This window comes from Malaclemys terrapin, chromosome 17 (assembly GCF_027887155.1).
Source record: "Malaclemys terrapin pileata isolate rMalTer1 chromosome 17, rMalTer1.hap1, whole genome shotgun sequence".
In the NCBI taxonomy this organism is placed as follows: Eukaryota; Metazoa; Chordata; order Testudines; family Emydidae; genus Malaclemys; species Malaclemys terrapin.
In genome coordinates this window covers 10,844,895-10,861,010 of record NC_071521.1, presented here as the reverse complement: position 1 = coordinate 10,861,010, position 16,116 = coordinate 10,844,895, and the positions used below count along the sequence as shown (strand labels likewise).

Sequence of the window (16,116 nt, the reverse complement as noted above, 5' to 3'; positions counted from 1 at the left end):
TTGTGCCACAGCCCAAGTATAGCAGCAGAAATAACTGCCCAACAAAGCAGACTGGGGGAGGGAAAGCCAGACTTCTGCTGGCACAGCTATGTTGGCCAGCGGCATGAGGAGGTGCGATTCCTGACCGACATAGCCGAGGTGACAGAAATCTGGAGTGTGGACATAGTTACGCTGGCAAAACTGCTCACTCCTGTTACTATACTAGTGCAAAATGCTGGTGTAGCTGTGTCCAGCTAGAAGCGCTTTGGTGGTGCAAAAAACAGTATTCCTAGTGCTCCTAGTGTAAACACAGCCTCAGATTCCCGAGAGCTCAGCTACTCGAGTGCCCAAGTTGTACTGCTTTCCACACCAGAGCCTGTACCAATAGACCTATATCCATAACAAATCACACAAAAACTGTGTGGAGACCAGGACCCGAGCCTCCTGTCCCCCTGAGGGAGGCAATATAATGACCGCTGCTGCTTAGAGCTGGACAAGAAATTTTCACGAGAAGTGACAAAGTTGTTTTAACTTCAAAGGGCTTGAAACAGATCCAGTTTGAGTCTCCCTCCCCCTTTTACAATTTCGCAAGTTTTGCTCTTTTACTGAAGACGTCACCGAAACTTTAGAGAACGCCAGGTTTTGGTAAAATGTTTTAATGGATGAAATGTTGCGGGGAAGGCATGATTCCCTTCCCCCCCCCAATAAAATAACAGGCAACTTTTCACACACACACAAAAATATTTTTGCAACAAAAAAGCCATTTCTGACCAAATGAACTTCATTTGAAAAAGTTCAAGCATCGCTACTTGTCTGGGGTTGGAAGAGGAGCTCCTCCAACTCTACACAGGCCCCAAATTGGTGTCCACCCATGCCAGCTCGGCCACAACTGCCATCCATGTAGCATTGCTGTGCTTTGTTAAAAAAAAATAGCTGTATTCCACCCCAGAGGTGGCTGCAGTTCAGTGAGGGCTGCCTGGAAATGAAAGATGGTGGCTCCTAGAAGCCACGTGATCCCCCAGTACTCTAGGGCGCTTAGTGAAGAGAGAAGACAAGTTCATCTCACGTTTGTTCATTGACTGAGTGGCAGCAGCTGCCACTTGGAAACTAACAGATTCTCCCCAGTGCACTCCCCAAATATTTACTAGTTGTGGGGATCTGTATCGTGATGTTATACAGGGCTTCACGCCAGGCGAGCACTTTACAAAGGTAAAGGACAGGGTCCTGTCCCAAAGAGATTACAGTCCTGCAAACATACACGTGAGTAACTTTACTTTGGTGAGTAGTCCCATTGGAGTCACTGGGATTGACTATGTCAGTAAAGTTACTGATTTGCAGGATCGAGCCCATGACAGACAATAGTCCCCTCCCCCGAGAGCAGGGAGAGGCTACAACACAAGATATTCGGTCTGTCTTTTTTCTTTGGCTCTTGTCTTGCTGAATCTATTCATTTGTTAATATTCTCTTATGGCTGATTTTTTTTTTAATTATCATCTATTTCTCCAATTTATTGTTTTTCATTAAACGGCTAATGGGAAACACAAAATTAACGACAACAGGCTCTACTGCTCCAATGGCTTTCACCCAGACAGTTCTAAGAGCATTTTATAAACTGTATATAAAAGGGCTCACTTCACACACCATGGAAACACAGCCATCTCTGGGGTGGAACATAGTGGCAGTTTAACAGCTCACAGCAACACTGCTCAATGTTCTCACCACCAGTTCACTTCTTAGTAAAGACGAAGAGAGTGGCCTGCTTCTTGACTGAATAGGGAACATACCAACCTGCATTGTGTAAAAAGCCCCCTTTCCCAGACACATTTCACACTAATGCAAGGGGCTGATTTAAGGTGATTCTTTTGTCCAAATGGGGGAGATTGGGTTTTTTAAAAGATAGTCCCTCCTTTGAAGTGCCCTCAGGCAGAAGCCCCCCTTCCCTTCCTCAAGGCAGCGACACCAGCCCATTCCAGGTCTAAAAGCCAAGGAAACCCCAGCCCTGGCTCCCAGTCACAGTTATTTAGTATGATTTGGCTCCAACAGGTATTTACAGTTCAAAGGGCTTCGTGGCCTGTTTGGGGGGTGTCCCTCCCCCTCTATTGTATCCCCTTATCTGGAGCAGGCTCTGACAGGCTTATGCTCACTCTGCCAGGGTAGATAGGGAAGGCCCGTCTCACTGCATCTGGCCTTCATCCCCCCCTCTCCACCCCGCCCTCAGGAGCAGGGAGATACTGGTACAGCCTGGCCTGGCTGGGAACACCATGGCACGGGAGCTGCCGCTGCCCTTGTGTACACAGTCATCTGCAAACAAGCTCGTCAATTATTAATAAAGCTCAGCTCAGCCCCAGGAAACTGAATCCGAGCAGGGAAGGAGGCACACGGCTTAGTTCTCGGGACAGTCACTCCCCAGAGAAATGCAGGAAGAGGACTCTCTCTCTAGATCAAGAGCGTAGATAGCTCAGTAGAGTTTCCTAAGAACAGCTGATCCCACTGAACGGGAATCTTTGTTCTGCTTTGGGTCGCTCACCAGCATGGTCTGGAATGAAACCGACTAAGAAGAGAGGCACGACCACTGATTCAGGTAACGTGAACTTTCCTTTCTTTTGGGCGGAGTAAATGATGCCTGGACATTGCTCTTCGTACACTGGGTTGGCTCTAAGGCGAGTGCTCAGCTCTGTAAGGTCCCGTTCAACTGTATTTGGTTGTGTCTCGAGGTGGGAGACCCCTGTAGTCTGTGCAGTCTGTAGCAAACTAGGGTCTACCAAGAGTTATACAAATTTAATCCCCTCCATGAGCCAAGAAAATACCCTATCTCCCTGCCACAGATGGGGAAACTGAGGCACGGGAGGAGTTTGGTGACTAACTCAAGGTCAGACAGCAAGTCAGCATCAGAGCCAGGATTGAAACTCAGGAATTCCACGTTCCCAGACGGGGCTCAGAGCATGTTATCTCTGAGCATTATTAATTAATGTAAAGAGAAACCCCCTCTGGAGATTAGCACATTAGAGCCTGCTACCAGCTGCCAGAGCTCTTTTCTGATTCACTGATTCACTGATTCACAGTGTTTTGGGGGGAAGGAGGAAGTCTGCGTGTTTGGGAGAGTTTCCATGTGGCTGGGAGCTCCCAGTCACCAAAGAGGGGGAGTGAATTCTCACACTGTCAAGCTGCAGCAGATATCAGGGCATTGCCAGTCAGTTTCCTAACAGAAGAAACCAGTGGCATGGAATCTGGGTATTTACACTACATACACCAGTCCTTGGACAAAGGTGGTCACAAACAGCATGCAGGCAATTCACTCCTTCAGGAATTGCAGCCAAAACCCAATGCCAGTTTCCAAGAGGAAAGTCTGCCCCAAGAATTGATGCTAGATAGGAGAGCAACTCAAACAGGTTCTTTCTCCCCCTTGCCTATATGGAGCCTCAAGGCACTGCAGTTTCAAGCACAGGCTGTTTGTAGATGGCTCTTCAGCCACCTGGTGGGTCGTGGGCACGGGGAAACGTGAGCAGGTGTATCCATGAGGTAGCTGGTAAGCCGGGTGGGAATCAGGCAGAGGTCTAGCTGGTTTGGAGCATATGGAGTCTTCCCCCCCCCCCCCCCCCCCCCGAGTTTTGCTTTGAGTTCCGGGTTTGAACAAATGTCACAACCTCAGAGCAAAACTCAGTTGAGACAGCTGGGTTCCAGCTGCTCTCCTGGGGAACCCCTGAATTTCACTGGATTTCATTGACTCCATCCCTGTGTGGCGCTGAACATCAATATTAAGGCCAGCTGCCGAGGGGCAGGCCCAGGGACATCCCAATGCCAGGATCACAGTGCAGCCACGTACACAGGTGCAGCCTCCACAGTAGCCAGACTGCTGTAAGGTGTGCATAGGACACGGATGCCGTGTCTCCCTGCCGTACCATCCGAGGATTGCCCTATATACAGCTGTTCTGCGGCTTGGACCAGCCCTCTTGCCATGAGGGATGCACATGGGCTTGCTGCCAGAGCATCACGCTTCCCACAGAGGGCCTGAATGGAGAAGTCAGCATAAGCGACCGATTCCTTCCCTGGCACAGCTGGGTGTTGGGGGCGCTCTACTGCTGGGTCTCATTGAGGGAGGGTCCCAGGAGCTCACTCAAAGACCAGAGGACACACACAGATTGAGCAAAATATAACTTTTTTCCCTCTGGGAGGCGGGGAGAGATTCAAGTCAATTGACACATTTCACAAATTCATGTTGATGTTGGCAAATTATTTTAGCTGATAAAAAAACATCTGCAAAAGTCAAAACATTTTTTGTCAATTTTGAAACAAAACATTTTGACTTTTTGATTGGAAACACCTTCTTTTTAAAATTACCATTATTTCTTTAATTTAAAAAGGGGAGGGGGAGCTCAAAATTGAAACAAAACATTTAGCTCGACTCCAACTGAGCTAAATTTATTTATTTACTTTTCGATTTGCTGAACTGAAAAATTTCACTTTTGGGTTGACCCAAAATGATTTTTTTCTCTGATTTTTCAAAACTGCCTGTGAACCAAAAAATCCATTTTCCCCACAGTTCTAGTTCCAGAGAAGAGCGGGAGTGGGTGGCTGGCAGGCAGGCGTGTATGTATCCGTGTCTCATTTTGGCATTGTTTGTTTTCAATTAATAGTCTGACTCCTGAGGGCTAGTCCTAACTTTGACACTGACTCAAGCACTGACCTTGGGCAAGTCATGTAGCCTCCTTGTTTCGGTATCTCCATGTAGGAAGGAGAGTCATTGCTACCTTAGGTCGCAGAGGTCTGGACGAGGGGGAATATTCACACACAAACCTAGCAATATAAACCACTAATGAAGGGCTGGATGTTACTTGGATTTCTTTGCAGTTGCTCTTCTCCTTCAGAGGGGAGAGTCAAACGCCCTGGAGTAGGTTCTCTCTTAGCAAAGGAATTTAAGATAGAAGCTACATCTGGGCGGGCCTAGCAGCCATCCAGGGGTGCTCCCTACTCTGCCGTGCTCAGGCAACTGACCTGTCACTCTGCAGAACTCACCCAGCCTTGGGATATTCCCCCTTCAGGAGGAGCCATGGATGTTTGTTGGCCTCTGGTACCGACACCAAATCTGGTGAGCGCCTACACTTTGGCCTAGTAACAGCTACTCCACGGGGCTCTGACAAACCTCCCCCGTCAGGCCAGATGTTAGCCTACCTCAGCTCTTTTATTTATTTCCCCTTATCGGCCCAGCACGTGGTGTTTACAGTGGCTGAGCCGCAGGAAGGCTGTGGTTTATGTTATGGGAGATACCGAGCATGAAATACCCCGACGGAGAGCCGAGCGTGCGTGGGGAGGTCCAGTCAGCTGGGACAAGGGTTTATCCTGCTTGACCAGGCCACAGAAATTGGGCAAGGCCTAAAAAAATTCTGCGTGCTATGAAGGGCGGTTTTAGGCCCTCTAGGGCTTTAATATTCAGTGTAGAATTTCTTACAGGGTCAGGGCCATTTTCAAGACATTTCACTGCACTCGCAGGACCCTGGGGCAGGAAGGGTCATTTCTGTCTTGACTCAAAGCAATGAAGGTGGATGGTTCTGTCCAGGTCCCTCCTGCTGAAGTGCAGCCAGAGCAGACGCTCACTCTCAGCACAAACCAGCAACCAACTTTAAAGCCTGGAACCTGAGCCAAGGCCCAGTTAGGATTTCACAGTGGGGAGGTGGCCCAATTTGGACAGGTGCTGGGCCTCTCGCTCCCCTTGGCAGGTCCCAGCTTCAGGTGAGAGAGCCCATTTAGACATGCTCCAGCGGCTGCACGTCCTGCTAAGAGTGGAAGCCGGGTTTGGAATTGACGCCCTGCATTACAACCTGTCAAGAGGCTGCTGTATTATGCTGGCAGCCTCTAGGGAGGGAGGGAGGGAGGCAGGCAGCAGCCTTAGGGTATGTGCCTGCCTTGGTTTGGTTTAATTCTCATTATGTTGTCTGGAATCCCAGGCATCCAAGATGGGACTCTAGGGGCTTCCAGCTGATGGAGAATTTCCTGCAGGGGATTATTCAGACAGTGATGGTATTTTGTACACATATAGCACCCTTCTTCCAGAGATCTCAAAGTGTGTCACCAACCCGTCACCTCCCTGGACTCCCAGCCAAGTAAGAGATCATTCCCCCCATTTTAAGAATGGAGAAACCAAGGCACGGAGAGGATGCAACTTGCCCAGTGTCACACGGGATGAGTTCATGTCTTCTCTCTTTGAGAACACAATGCCAGACATGGCCTTAGTATAGACCTTCCCTTAGCAGCAGCAGTGACATACTGGCCAGCAAGTTTTCTTCCTTCTCTAGATCCCTTCCCACACCCCTGGAAGATCAGTGGCATACAAACCCGCTCACCTGAGACTCAGCCCGCCCACAGCAAAACTCAAACTTAATTCTTGTCTTGAGATACCAAAGGCCATGAAGACTAGAAACCCACAGAGTCGCAGCAAAGTCAGTCGCAGAGCAGGGAATAGAATCCAGGAGTCCCAGATTCCCTTCAACAACAACAGGCTCATTTTAAAGTGTCACATGCCCAGCTATGCTCTCAGAAACCACCAGCTGCAGCTGGGCCCACAGCGACATTTCAATAGTCCAACGCATTGTACCTTGGACCATTGCATTCCAGAGCAGCCGGTGAGAAGGTTTTTGCTCTGTCAGGTCTTCCTTTTTCAGGCATTTGCTTATGGGGAGGAGCATTATTATTGCTAGAATGGGGGAAAGGAGATTTACAGATTCTAATCAGCAAGCCCCAAATTGTAGTGATCTTACTGGATATGTGACTGACTCACCACGTGGCCTTGCATAAGCTACCTCGCCTTGCTGTAACAGCTTCCCCACCTATAAAATGAAGATAAAGAATACTTATCTACCCACAGCATAGGGGCATTATGGGAATTATTTAACTGTGCAGGGCATTCCATTTATAAAAGCGCTTAGATATGGTAAGCGTTAGCAATTAATGTGGATGCGAAGTACAATAATTTATGTCCATTTAAAGAAAAACAACAGGTACAAAGGCAAACACTGCAGGAGAGAGCACAGTGTGTGAGTCTCCTGTGCAACAAGCTGCAGCCCCTCAGAGTCAAAGGACAGCTGTCTTTGTACGTAGGCAGAGTCCTTCCAAATCAAAAAGGTGCACTACACTGAGAAAGTGGCCATGGCAGTTGCATAGCTACAGAGCACCACTCTGCTTCTGCTGGCTTGAAAAATCACCATGAATGGAGATTTGGTGCACAATGGCAGCTGATGGAGTTGTCCAGGATGGTATGGACACATTGAAATTTTTTGGTACAATATATTAATTGGATTCTCTCCCTCTCCCCCAGTAGTATTACAAACAACCATAACATGTTGTCCCCATGTATGTAGATCAGATACATGAAGTCATGCAAGTTTCTGTGCTGAGACACATGTAAATAACCCCATCATGTTTTCAACAGCACTTTTAATGTCACATATCAACATGCTATGATAACAGTTTCCAAAAAGACACAGATTTTTTTTGTTTCGTGAACTCCCTTCTTCTCCCTTCTCCAAGAAGAGCCTGGGTTTATTTCCTATTAAAAAGCAAATATCCCCTAGTATGCAGAGCCAGGCAGCCGTTAGCAAGCCTTCAACAAAAAAACAGGGCAGAGGAAAAAAGGCAGTAAGGCCACCAAGCAGTGATTAAACAACAGATCTGATATGAAATAAACTCTATATCAGCAGAGCCCTTGGAAACAACAGGCCGATGCTCAGTTCAAGGAGCGAATGAGGTGTAATTACATTGAAATTCTTCTGTTCTTGTCAATCAGATCTGGATTAAAGTACATAGAGATTTACAGCGTTGTAACAGCCACCTCTGTCTTAGCTATTCACTTGGCCTGTGAGACAGGTACACAAACACCATGTTGACTGGAATTCTAATGCTTTGGGCTGATTCATGAGTACTGGGTAAAAGCAGAAGTCATTGTGCCCAGCCAGGTCTCTAGAGGTTCTGAGATTTGAATAAGCCCCTCTCCTGGGCCAATAGATTGAGCTGGAAACCTCCAGAGAACAACAGGTCATGAGATTTCTGGGGCTTGCTGCTTCTGGTCTCCCAGCGCCCCCACAATATCTCAGCATAGCTGCTTGTGGCACAGGAGAAAAACAAAGCTAATGGGGGAAAAAGCTGGCTGCCCTTTGTCCCGCTGCAAACTAACAGTCTGGGTCAGTTCAAGGGTGGCTCTTATTTGGCTGAGCCTGTCTGTGGAAAGGATCCAGGAAGCCCACAGCATGGAAGTGAGGATGAGCTGTCTTGGCTGCCCAGCTCCATGTAGAGCCGTTCTTCGTGTGAGTCACATTAGTTTGCAGAGGCATTTCCAGTTTGTCTGAGCACTTTGGAATGAGGAATCTTCACTTCCTCAAAGCAACAATATCAGCAAGTGCCTGTCACCCACTTTAACCTTTGCTGCAATTTCTTCAAAGGGCCAGAGATGGAAGGTGACCTCTCCCGCACCTCGACCGAGGGACTGAGGAGCTGCGAGCCCCCGGAGGGAGGCAATGCCAGCCTGGAAGGAGCGATGGGGCCAGCCTGGGGTGCCACTCCAGACCACAGCGGAGGAGGGATTACAGGCCTGGAGCAGCAGGGCTGCACTGGAAGTACATCGTCTCCTGGACTCACAAGCACCGTGGTTGAGCCCAACCTCCCTGCACGTGATGGGCAAGAACCCAAGTGCACTTCGGGAGTCACCAACACAAGCTTTGTTGGGGATCCCCCACCCTATTCTCCTCCAGACCCAAAGACTGCTCACTTGATGTACCCACCTTTCCAGGCCATCTCAGGACAAGTGCCCATCATGTACCAGCCAGGACCTTCGCAGCAGAATTTTCCTCCTGGCTCCTTCCCATACACTATTGTATGTAACCACGGTAGCACATCTCATTACTGTTGAGTGTAATGTTCATCCCTATCCTGCAGTCCCCCCCCATTCTCTCTCACCGGTTACCAGCGACACTACAGATTAGTTACTTAGGCTGTCGCATCTCATGCATGAGCCTCCTGCCTGGGGCCAATCTTTCACCCATGCGTGGGGGGGAGGAGAAGGCAGAGACGCCATATACTGCCCATATACTGCCCAAGGCAGACAGCTGGGCCAGCCTTGAGCACAGGCAGTGCAAAGCGACTGCATGGACTCAGCAACTTGTAGGCTAGTCCCAGCTCAGCCTCCAGCAGGGCTCAGAAGGGGAAGCCAGCAGATGGCAAGGGTCTGTAAACAGGCAGGTCTGTACATTGCGCAGAGAGTCCTAGAAAGGGACGGTGCAGAATTGCCTCCCAAAGAAAATGGTGGAAGCCCCAAGGCGTGAGACCTGGAACTCCAGAGTGGACAATGCACTGGTAGACAGAGAAATAAATTAGCATAAGGAGCAATCCCTCAGAGGGGATGGGTTGACCTACGTGGGTCCTCTCCTATCAGCAACTCCAGCAATTCCACGGCAGAGAGATACCCAAGGCAGTGAGACCCTTTGTCCTGGGATCCCTCTCTCCATGTTGCAGGTGTCCAAAAATTACCAGAACCCTTTGCTCTGTGTTGCAGTACAACGGGCTTCCTGCCAACAGGCTTCCAGGAGCGGCAGACAGGAGGCGCCCGCCCAAAGATTATATGGTGGAGTCGGTGCTGGTGACGATTTTCTGCTGCTTATTGACAGGGGTGATCGCCCTTGTCTACTCCCATGAGGTAGGACATGCCCTTTCCTTCCTGTGGCCTGGGCTCTCTGAACTTGGTTGGAGGAGGGATGAGGGGTCCCTGTGCTTAATATAGTTTATTCACCTAGTTAGGGACGTGGTTGGTTACACTGAACAACTGGCAGCACTGATAGAAGCACTCCAGTTGCATGTTCATTTCAGTGGGATACTTTCCCCATGTCCCCACTTTATACAAGGGACATTCTCAGCTGTAAGGATACACTCACATGATCCTAAGAAAGCTCTGCTTAACGCCCTAAAGGACGGGTCAATGAGGCCCCTGTCACCACGTACTTGGAATAAGGGAAGGCAGGAAGAATTCCCTTCCTCTCCAGATCTGGTGATCAGTTCAGCATAGTGCATGTGACCACCCAGCTCCATCGTTAAACTTCCAATTCCCATTTATACTGGGAGTCCCAACTAATTGTCTATTTCCTCCTTGAATCCTAGTAATGTGGATTCTGCAAGTACCTCATGGGGCAGAGAATTCCCAATGCTGATTGCAGTCTATGAAGTAAAGCTCTGGACTTAGCCCAGAGCTCTGGAAATAAGATAATGCCCTGGTCATCCTATGGCTGCTTAGTTCATACACATCTGTACATGGGTCACTATGGCCAGACAATGTACTCCTGTGTGTCTGACAGGGTGAATAAGCTGGTGGTTGAAAGACAGCCTGGTGCATATTGCTGCACTTTCTGGATAGATGACCAATGCTCTTTCTGATCAACAAAAGGGCTTTTGCGAAGGGTGCTGACCGTGCTTGCTGGTTTTCTGCATGGATCCATAGTCAGAGCCTTAGATGGTCTGAAATTTCATCCCTTTTCCTCTTCATTAGTCACAGTTAGTGCCTTTGGTTTTTATCAGATATGCTTAAAGCTCTTTACAGGGACACAGGGCCCTCTGTTTGGGAGGCCTCAGAACTGTCTTTGAAGTGCAAGGAACTTGCATATCTCTTCTCATTGTTCACATTCTCTCCCCCAACCCTAGACACGAGCAGCCCTGAACAGAGGAGACCTGATCCAAGCCAAGTTAGCATCCAAAAAAGCCCGATCCCTGGTTCTCTTCAGCCTGCTCTTTGGAGTGTTCGTGTGCATCAGCTGGGTCATCTATGTAGTGGTGGTCCTTTATCTATGATAGAGCACCCCACAGACAACAGGCTGCATCACGTTAACAGCTCACCACCACCGTCAGCAGCACCTGGGGCAGCAGGGCAAGCACCTAGTCGTGGGCTAAGAGAAGTGCCGTGATACTGCAACATGGCATGGAAATCAGAGGGTGTCTGAGCTGCCATGTTTTCTGCCATCAGATACTGTGCAGCACAGGTGTATGCTTGTCCAGCCCCTGGGAATATATTTCATTCTCTTCCTCGAGTGCAGCGATTGCGGGGTATTGTGCCAGGCCCAGCCAACCAGCAGCACCACTGCAACCACTTAGATGCTGCCCCAAAGTCAGCACGGAAGCAACCCACCTGCCTCATCCAGCCCCAGGGGACTGCGAGACAAGTGAGCAAGCTCCACAAGGCTGACCGCTGCGTTGCTTCAATAACTTGGGGCAATCCAAGAGCTGAACGTCAGCTCCACAAAACACTGCGTGTCCCAGGGCATCTCCCATGATTTACCAACATCCGCCGCCTCGTTCACAGCTAGTGGCCTCCATTCCCAGAACAGCATCTTGGTGGGAAGAAAACTTGCAACGTTGGCTGGCTGAAGGCAAGGAAGCTGCCAGCACAAGAACCCTCTCCCCTCTGCTAGGATATCCCAGTTTAGCTGGAATTCCTTTGTGGCTTGTGCTGAACAATGATCTATCTAGAAAAGGCAGAATCACGTCAATCAGTGGAAAAAAACAACCCAGACACCTGCAGGAGCTGTCAGATGTTCCCCGATGGCAACACATTTTGTGATTGTGTTTTAGGCACACAAAATCTGGAGGTATCACTCCAATTCATGGGACTTGAATAAGAGGAAACACACCTTCCTGATGGCCTGAATATCGCAAGTGTTTAACATCCTGAATCTATGTTCGAAACGGCCAGCAAGGAATGCAAAGGCTGTGTTATTTCAGGATTTCATAGGAGCAATTTAACCCGTTCTGGGGATTGTGGCCCAAGAAAGCTCAATATGAAAACACATTTTTTTTTTTTTTTAGAAACCCATATATCCCCCATTGCTTCTTCTAGATTTCAATATAAAAACCAGGTTTGTTAAAACTGCACGTTTCCATATGTAACTATACCCACATAACAGACCCCCACCGACCCATTTTAAAATCAACCACTCTCTTATGGGCAGGTCTTCCATAATCGTTCACTATGGCATTTCCTGTGTCTTCTCCTGAAGCGACTGGTTCTGGCCACTGTCAGAGACAAGATCTTGACAAGATGGACCTCGGGTCTGATCCAGCCTATACTCTTCAGCCCGAGAAGGGGGCCCTTTAGGCTGAGGCGGGAACACATGGATGGGGGCCCTCCCAGAGCTGGGGATATGCTGCCGGTCCCCAGAGCTGTCAATCCCCTCGCCATGTTCACATGAAACATTGTTTAAATAAACTCCTTGCATGTGACTTGTAGGAGGACGGATGGCTCCTAGGGTGTGGGTAGGCCCGAGTGCAGGCTCGGGATAAACAGCTGGCAGTAAGCCAGGGCCTAAACTCCGACTCACCCATGCCGCCTGCTGCCCTGCCAGCCTTAAGGGGAAAAGCCTGTTTGTTATTCTAAATGACCACATGCTCAGCTCCCTAATGCAGGGGCCGAGTTTGCTCCCTCCCCTAGGGTCGCCTGGCTGTTTACTGAAGCGTCTGCACATGGCGTGCGCATGCAGAGGCAGATGGACTGGCAGTGAGGTCTGTCCCCACACGTGCCTCCCAGTGATTTGCCACTGTGTCATCACAGATGTCAAGAGACTGGAATGAACCAGAGGGATGCACGTTGGGCTGTCTGGTTTGGTGACCACGACTGAGCATGATGAAAAGAAACAGCATCGGCCACTCATTGGACTTTATAGGCCTTAGCCCTTCTGCAAACTTCGACAGAACCTTCCTCCCGCAGCATGACGGGCCCCATCCACAGAGCCCCATCCCAAACGCTGTAGTCTCAGGATTTCTGCTGCTACATTTGCACTTGTACTGCGTGACAGGGGTGTGAATTCTGATGGAATAAGTGGGTCCAGAGAGTCAACGGTGTTAACATGACCCTGACGCTGTACAACATTAAACAGTTAAATATGGTTTGGGGGTTTGAGTACAGAGACCTTGGCCTGCTTAACCCCATGGCAACAACCACAACTAAAAATATTTGTAACCTTTCATTAAAGAGACAGAACAAGAAGAAAAAAAAACATTTAAAGCATTTGAAATGTGAAGTATTAAGTAAGGCTGTAAGTATGCCTTAAACCAGTAGGTCTCAAACTTTTTTACTGGCGACCCCTTTCACATCTCAAGCCTCTGAGTGTGACTCCCCCCCTAATAAATTAAACACACTGTTTAATATATTTAACACCATTATAAATGCTGGAAGCAAGCGGAGTTTGGGGTGGAGGTTGACAGCTCGCAACCCCCCATGTAATGATCTCATGACCTCCTGTGGGATCCCGACTCCCAGTTTGAGAACCCCTGTCTTAAACCCTTTCCTTTTAGCTGGCGAAGAGTTTTCATAGGGACACCCCTGTCTGATGGTCTATTAGAGGGTATTAAAGACGGTAACTGTCTTTTTTGGGGGAAAAGAAAAATAGTTGAGATGGGCTGGAGCGCTGGTTGATAAAGTCCAGTCAACTCCTTGCTGTGATACAAAACTCGACAAACGCATACAAGGGGACAGAAAAAAACAGCAGAGAGAGAACATGCAGCTTCTGTCTCTGATGCGGACTTCCACTTGTGAGCAGGCTGCTGGTCTTCTTAGCCTCGCTCAAAACTGGGCCAATTTGTTCAGGTTGTTCGAGGCATTTCTTTTAGCTGCTGTTTCTGATCGTGGGCTCCTGGCAGTTTTGCAAGGGGCAGAGCTGTCTTGGCCAGCTAAGCCAGACACTTGCTAGATAGAAGCAAAGAGAGGCAGGAAAGAGAAGAAATAAAGTGGGGAAGGAAAAGGACATGAGGGAGGGGTGACAGCAGGAACCCACGTCTCATGCCAGGTGCTGTTCAGGATTTAGCTGAAGCCAGTGGAGTGGGAATGTTATCTGGGACCCCCCTCTCTGGCCTCATCTGAGCAGGACATCTTGGGATCAGGACAGTGAAGGCCCAACAGTGTCATGGTGAATCCCAGGGGGGCACTTATTCCTTTCAATCTACACCTGCTGTTTTGACATGCCCCTCTGAATCTCTTTAAGGCTCCCAAAAAGGGAGTGACGGGCAGCATTGCCCATCCCCTCATTATTTTGTTCACCAGCTAAGCCGAATTCCCAACATCAATGTGTTGGTTCATTCATTTCCAATTCCATTGTCCTTGGTTTACCAGTCATGTCTTAACGCAGTCCTTGGGTGGTCTCAGTAGACTCGGTGTTCGGACTAATCCAGTCTAACATGTTTGTAAAATTGCAAGCAGTTTTATGTAACGGCCCGAGCTGGACTTTTACCACCTTGGCGAAGTTAGGGTACAGGCCTCCACACAAGACAGGTGTGCCCCCCACTGAATACCCTCCCAGCTAGCTTGTTGGAGCAGGGAGCATGCCAGTAAGAAGCACACTTGAATTTCAGTGAGAGTGCAATGGGGTCACTATCCTGGAAGTCAGTGATCATAGCAAGAGACCTTCCTTATAATACAGAGAAGCCTTGAAACTAGACAAATAAATGACATTGCTGGTTACTGTAGCAGTGACCTAGCCAAGCTGGCCAGGGTGGGTCCACTTGCAAAACCAAGTGGTTTGCAATTGACATGCAGTTTTCTGGCCAGCAGAGGGCAGTTTTGTTTTTCAGAGCTAGCCTGTTACAAAGTACTTACAGGAAAAAAGGGGAAGACAGTGTTCAGTGGCAGCAGGTCGCAAGCATCTTTTCGGCAATTTCTCCAAAGAGCTTAATGCAGGTAAAGCAGGACTGTCCGCATCACTCGCAACAAACATTTCCCTGTAAATCAAGGTAATTCTAACTCCGCTGACCTGAACCGTCCAGGAGGCAAAACTCTCCAGGCCATTGCTAGGAGTCTTTGCATCCCAGGCCTTGCACAGCTGCATATTAGGCAGCCACCCAAGTCACCACCCCATAGTCCTGCGGTCCAGGCTTTACATAGAAACAGAACAGGAACTTCCTCTCATTACTCAGAATCTGCAAACCACCGGGGCCCAGCCTGTATGCAGCAGAGCTACCCCCTGAACCATCCCCAGTGGCTTCTCTTTGCCAGCAGGAATAAAGCACCTATCCTCTCTGGCTAGGCTCCTTATTTAAACCACCTGTGTGTAGGAAGGTGGGAGACAAAGGCTATTAATCACCATGGAAACAGCAGTCCCCTTAGGTGTGTGTGTTCCTCTCCTCTCCCAGCGAGTTTAAAGCAGCAGTTTTCAGAGATGTGCTTGGAAGGAGGTTATTTCCTTGAGTTTAACGCAGGTGGGAAACACAAACGACTCCATTATCTGACAGATGTGGCCGTGGCTGCCCCCATCCACTTTTTGCAGCACTTATTTTAAACTACATTTATTACAAGTGTCTCGCCCAAACTCTGGGAGCCTCTAGATTATTACAATAAAAAAACACACACACACACACACACACTTCTAATGTCTCAATACATCCCTTAAAGCTCCCACACTGCCATAATCATCCTGCCCCACACCTGCGTTGGCAGGCAGGACTCCTGGGTTCTCTTTCCAGCTGTCCCGTGCTTGCTGTGACACTGGGCAATTCACTACAACTCTCAGAGGTTGTTTCCCCATCTGTGGAAGAGGTGCTGTAAGGCTTAATTGTCTGGAGAGCACCTTGAGATCCTTAGCAGAGACTTAAAAAAAGTTCCAAAGGTGACACAGTCGTTATGTGGCCCTAGACCTAGAAATTGAGACCAGTCAATTCCTTGCAGGTCCTGCCCTTGTCGTTTGTTAATATCGCCTGTATCCCCTTTCAATTCCACTTTGGGCATTAAGGTGTAGGAGGACTCAGAGAAACTGGCAACAATGACATGCCTGCACTGAGTAATCGCTCAGCCATCACCACCCATGGAGTTTGCCGCTGTGCTGACACCACTAATTGGTAGGCCAACCAATATCATCTCATTGTTTCCTTGTACGCCGCATCTGTCTATATCTACCTGTTGTCTCTTATACTTACATGTTAAGCGCTTTGGGAGGTGGGGGGACTGGCTTTGCTCTGTTTGTACAGCACCTAGCAGAATGGGATCCTGGTCCAGGCAGCAGCTTTATGTCAGAGTGAACCTAACTGCTAACAACTGAAAGCGAAGAGGGAAACACCTGAAAGAGAAATAAGAGCACGTTTCAGCCCCTAGGCAAGCACTACTGCTATGCACTTCTACAGCATGGT

At 48.8% G+C, this 16,116-nt stretch overlaps 1 protein-coding gene across 1 annotated transcript; it reads left to right on the top strand.

Moving 5' to 3' along the window:
* The first annotated feature begins 2,362 nt into the window (after positions 1–2,362).
* Positions 2,363–12,888, top strand: PRRT1B (proline rich transmembrane protein 1B). Its single transcript, XM_054007971.1, has 4 exons — positions 2,363–2,560; positions 8,409–8,839; positions 9,518–9,658; positions 10,654–12,888. The coding sequence occupies exons 1-4, from the start codon at positions 2,521–2,523 to the stop codon at positions 10,798–10,800; spliced, it is 759 nt and encodes a 252-aa protein (XP_053863946.1). The 5' UTR covers positions 2,363–2,520; the 3' UTR covers positions 10,801–12,888.
* The last annotated feature ends 3,228 nt before the right edge of the window (positions 12,889–16,116 follow it).

Coding starts and splice junctions, on each gene's coding strand:
- PRRT1B (XM_054007971.1), top strand. CDS start 2,521: ATGAAACCGACTAAGAAGAGAGGCACGACCACTGATTCAG. Junction 8,840..9,517: donor GCTCCTTCCCATACACTATT/GTATGTAACCAC, acceptor TCTGTGTTGCAG/TACAACGGGCTTCCTGCCAA. Junction 9,659..10,653: donor CCCTTGTCTACTCCCATGAG/GTAGGACATGCC, acceptor CCCCAACCCTAG/ACACGAGCAGCCCTGAACAG.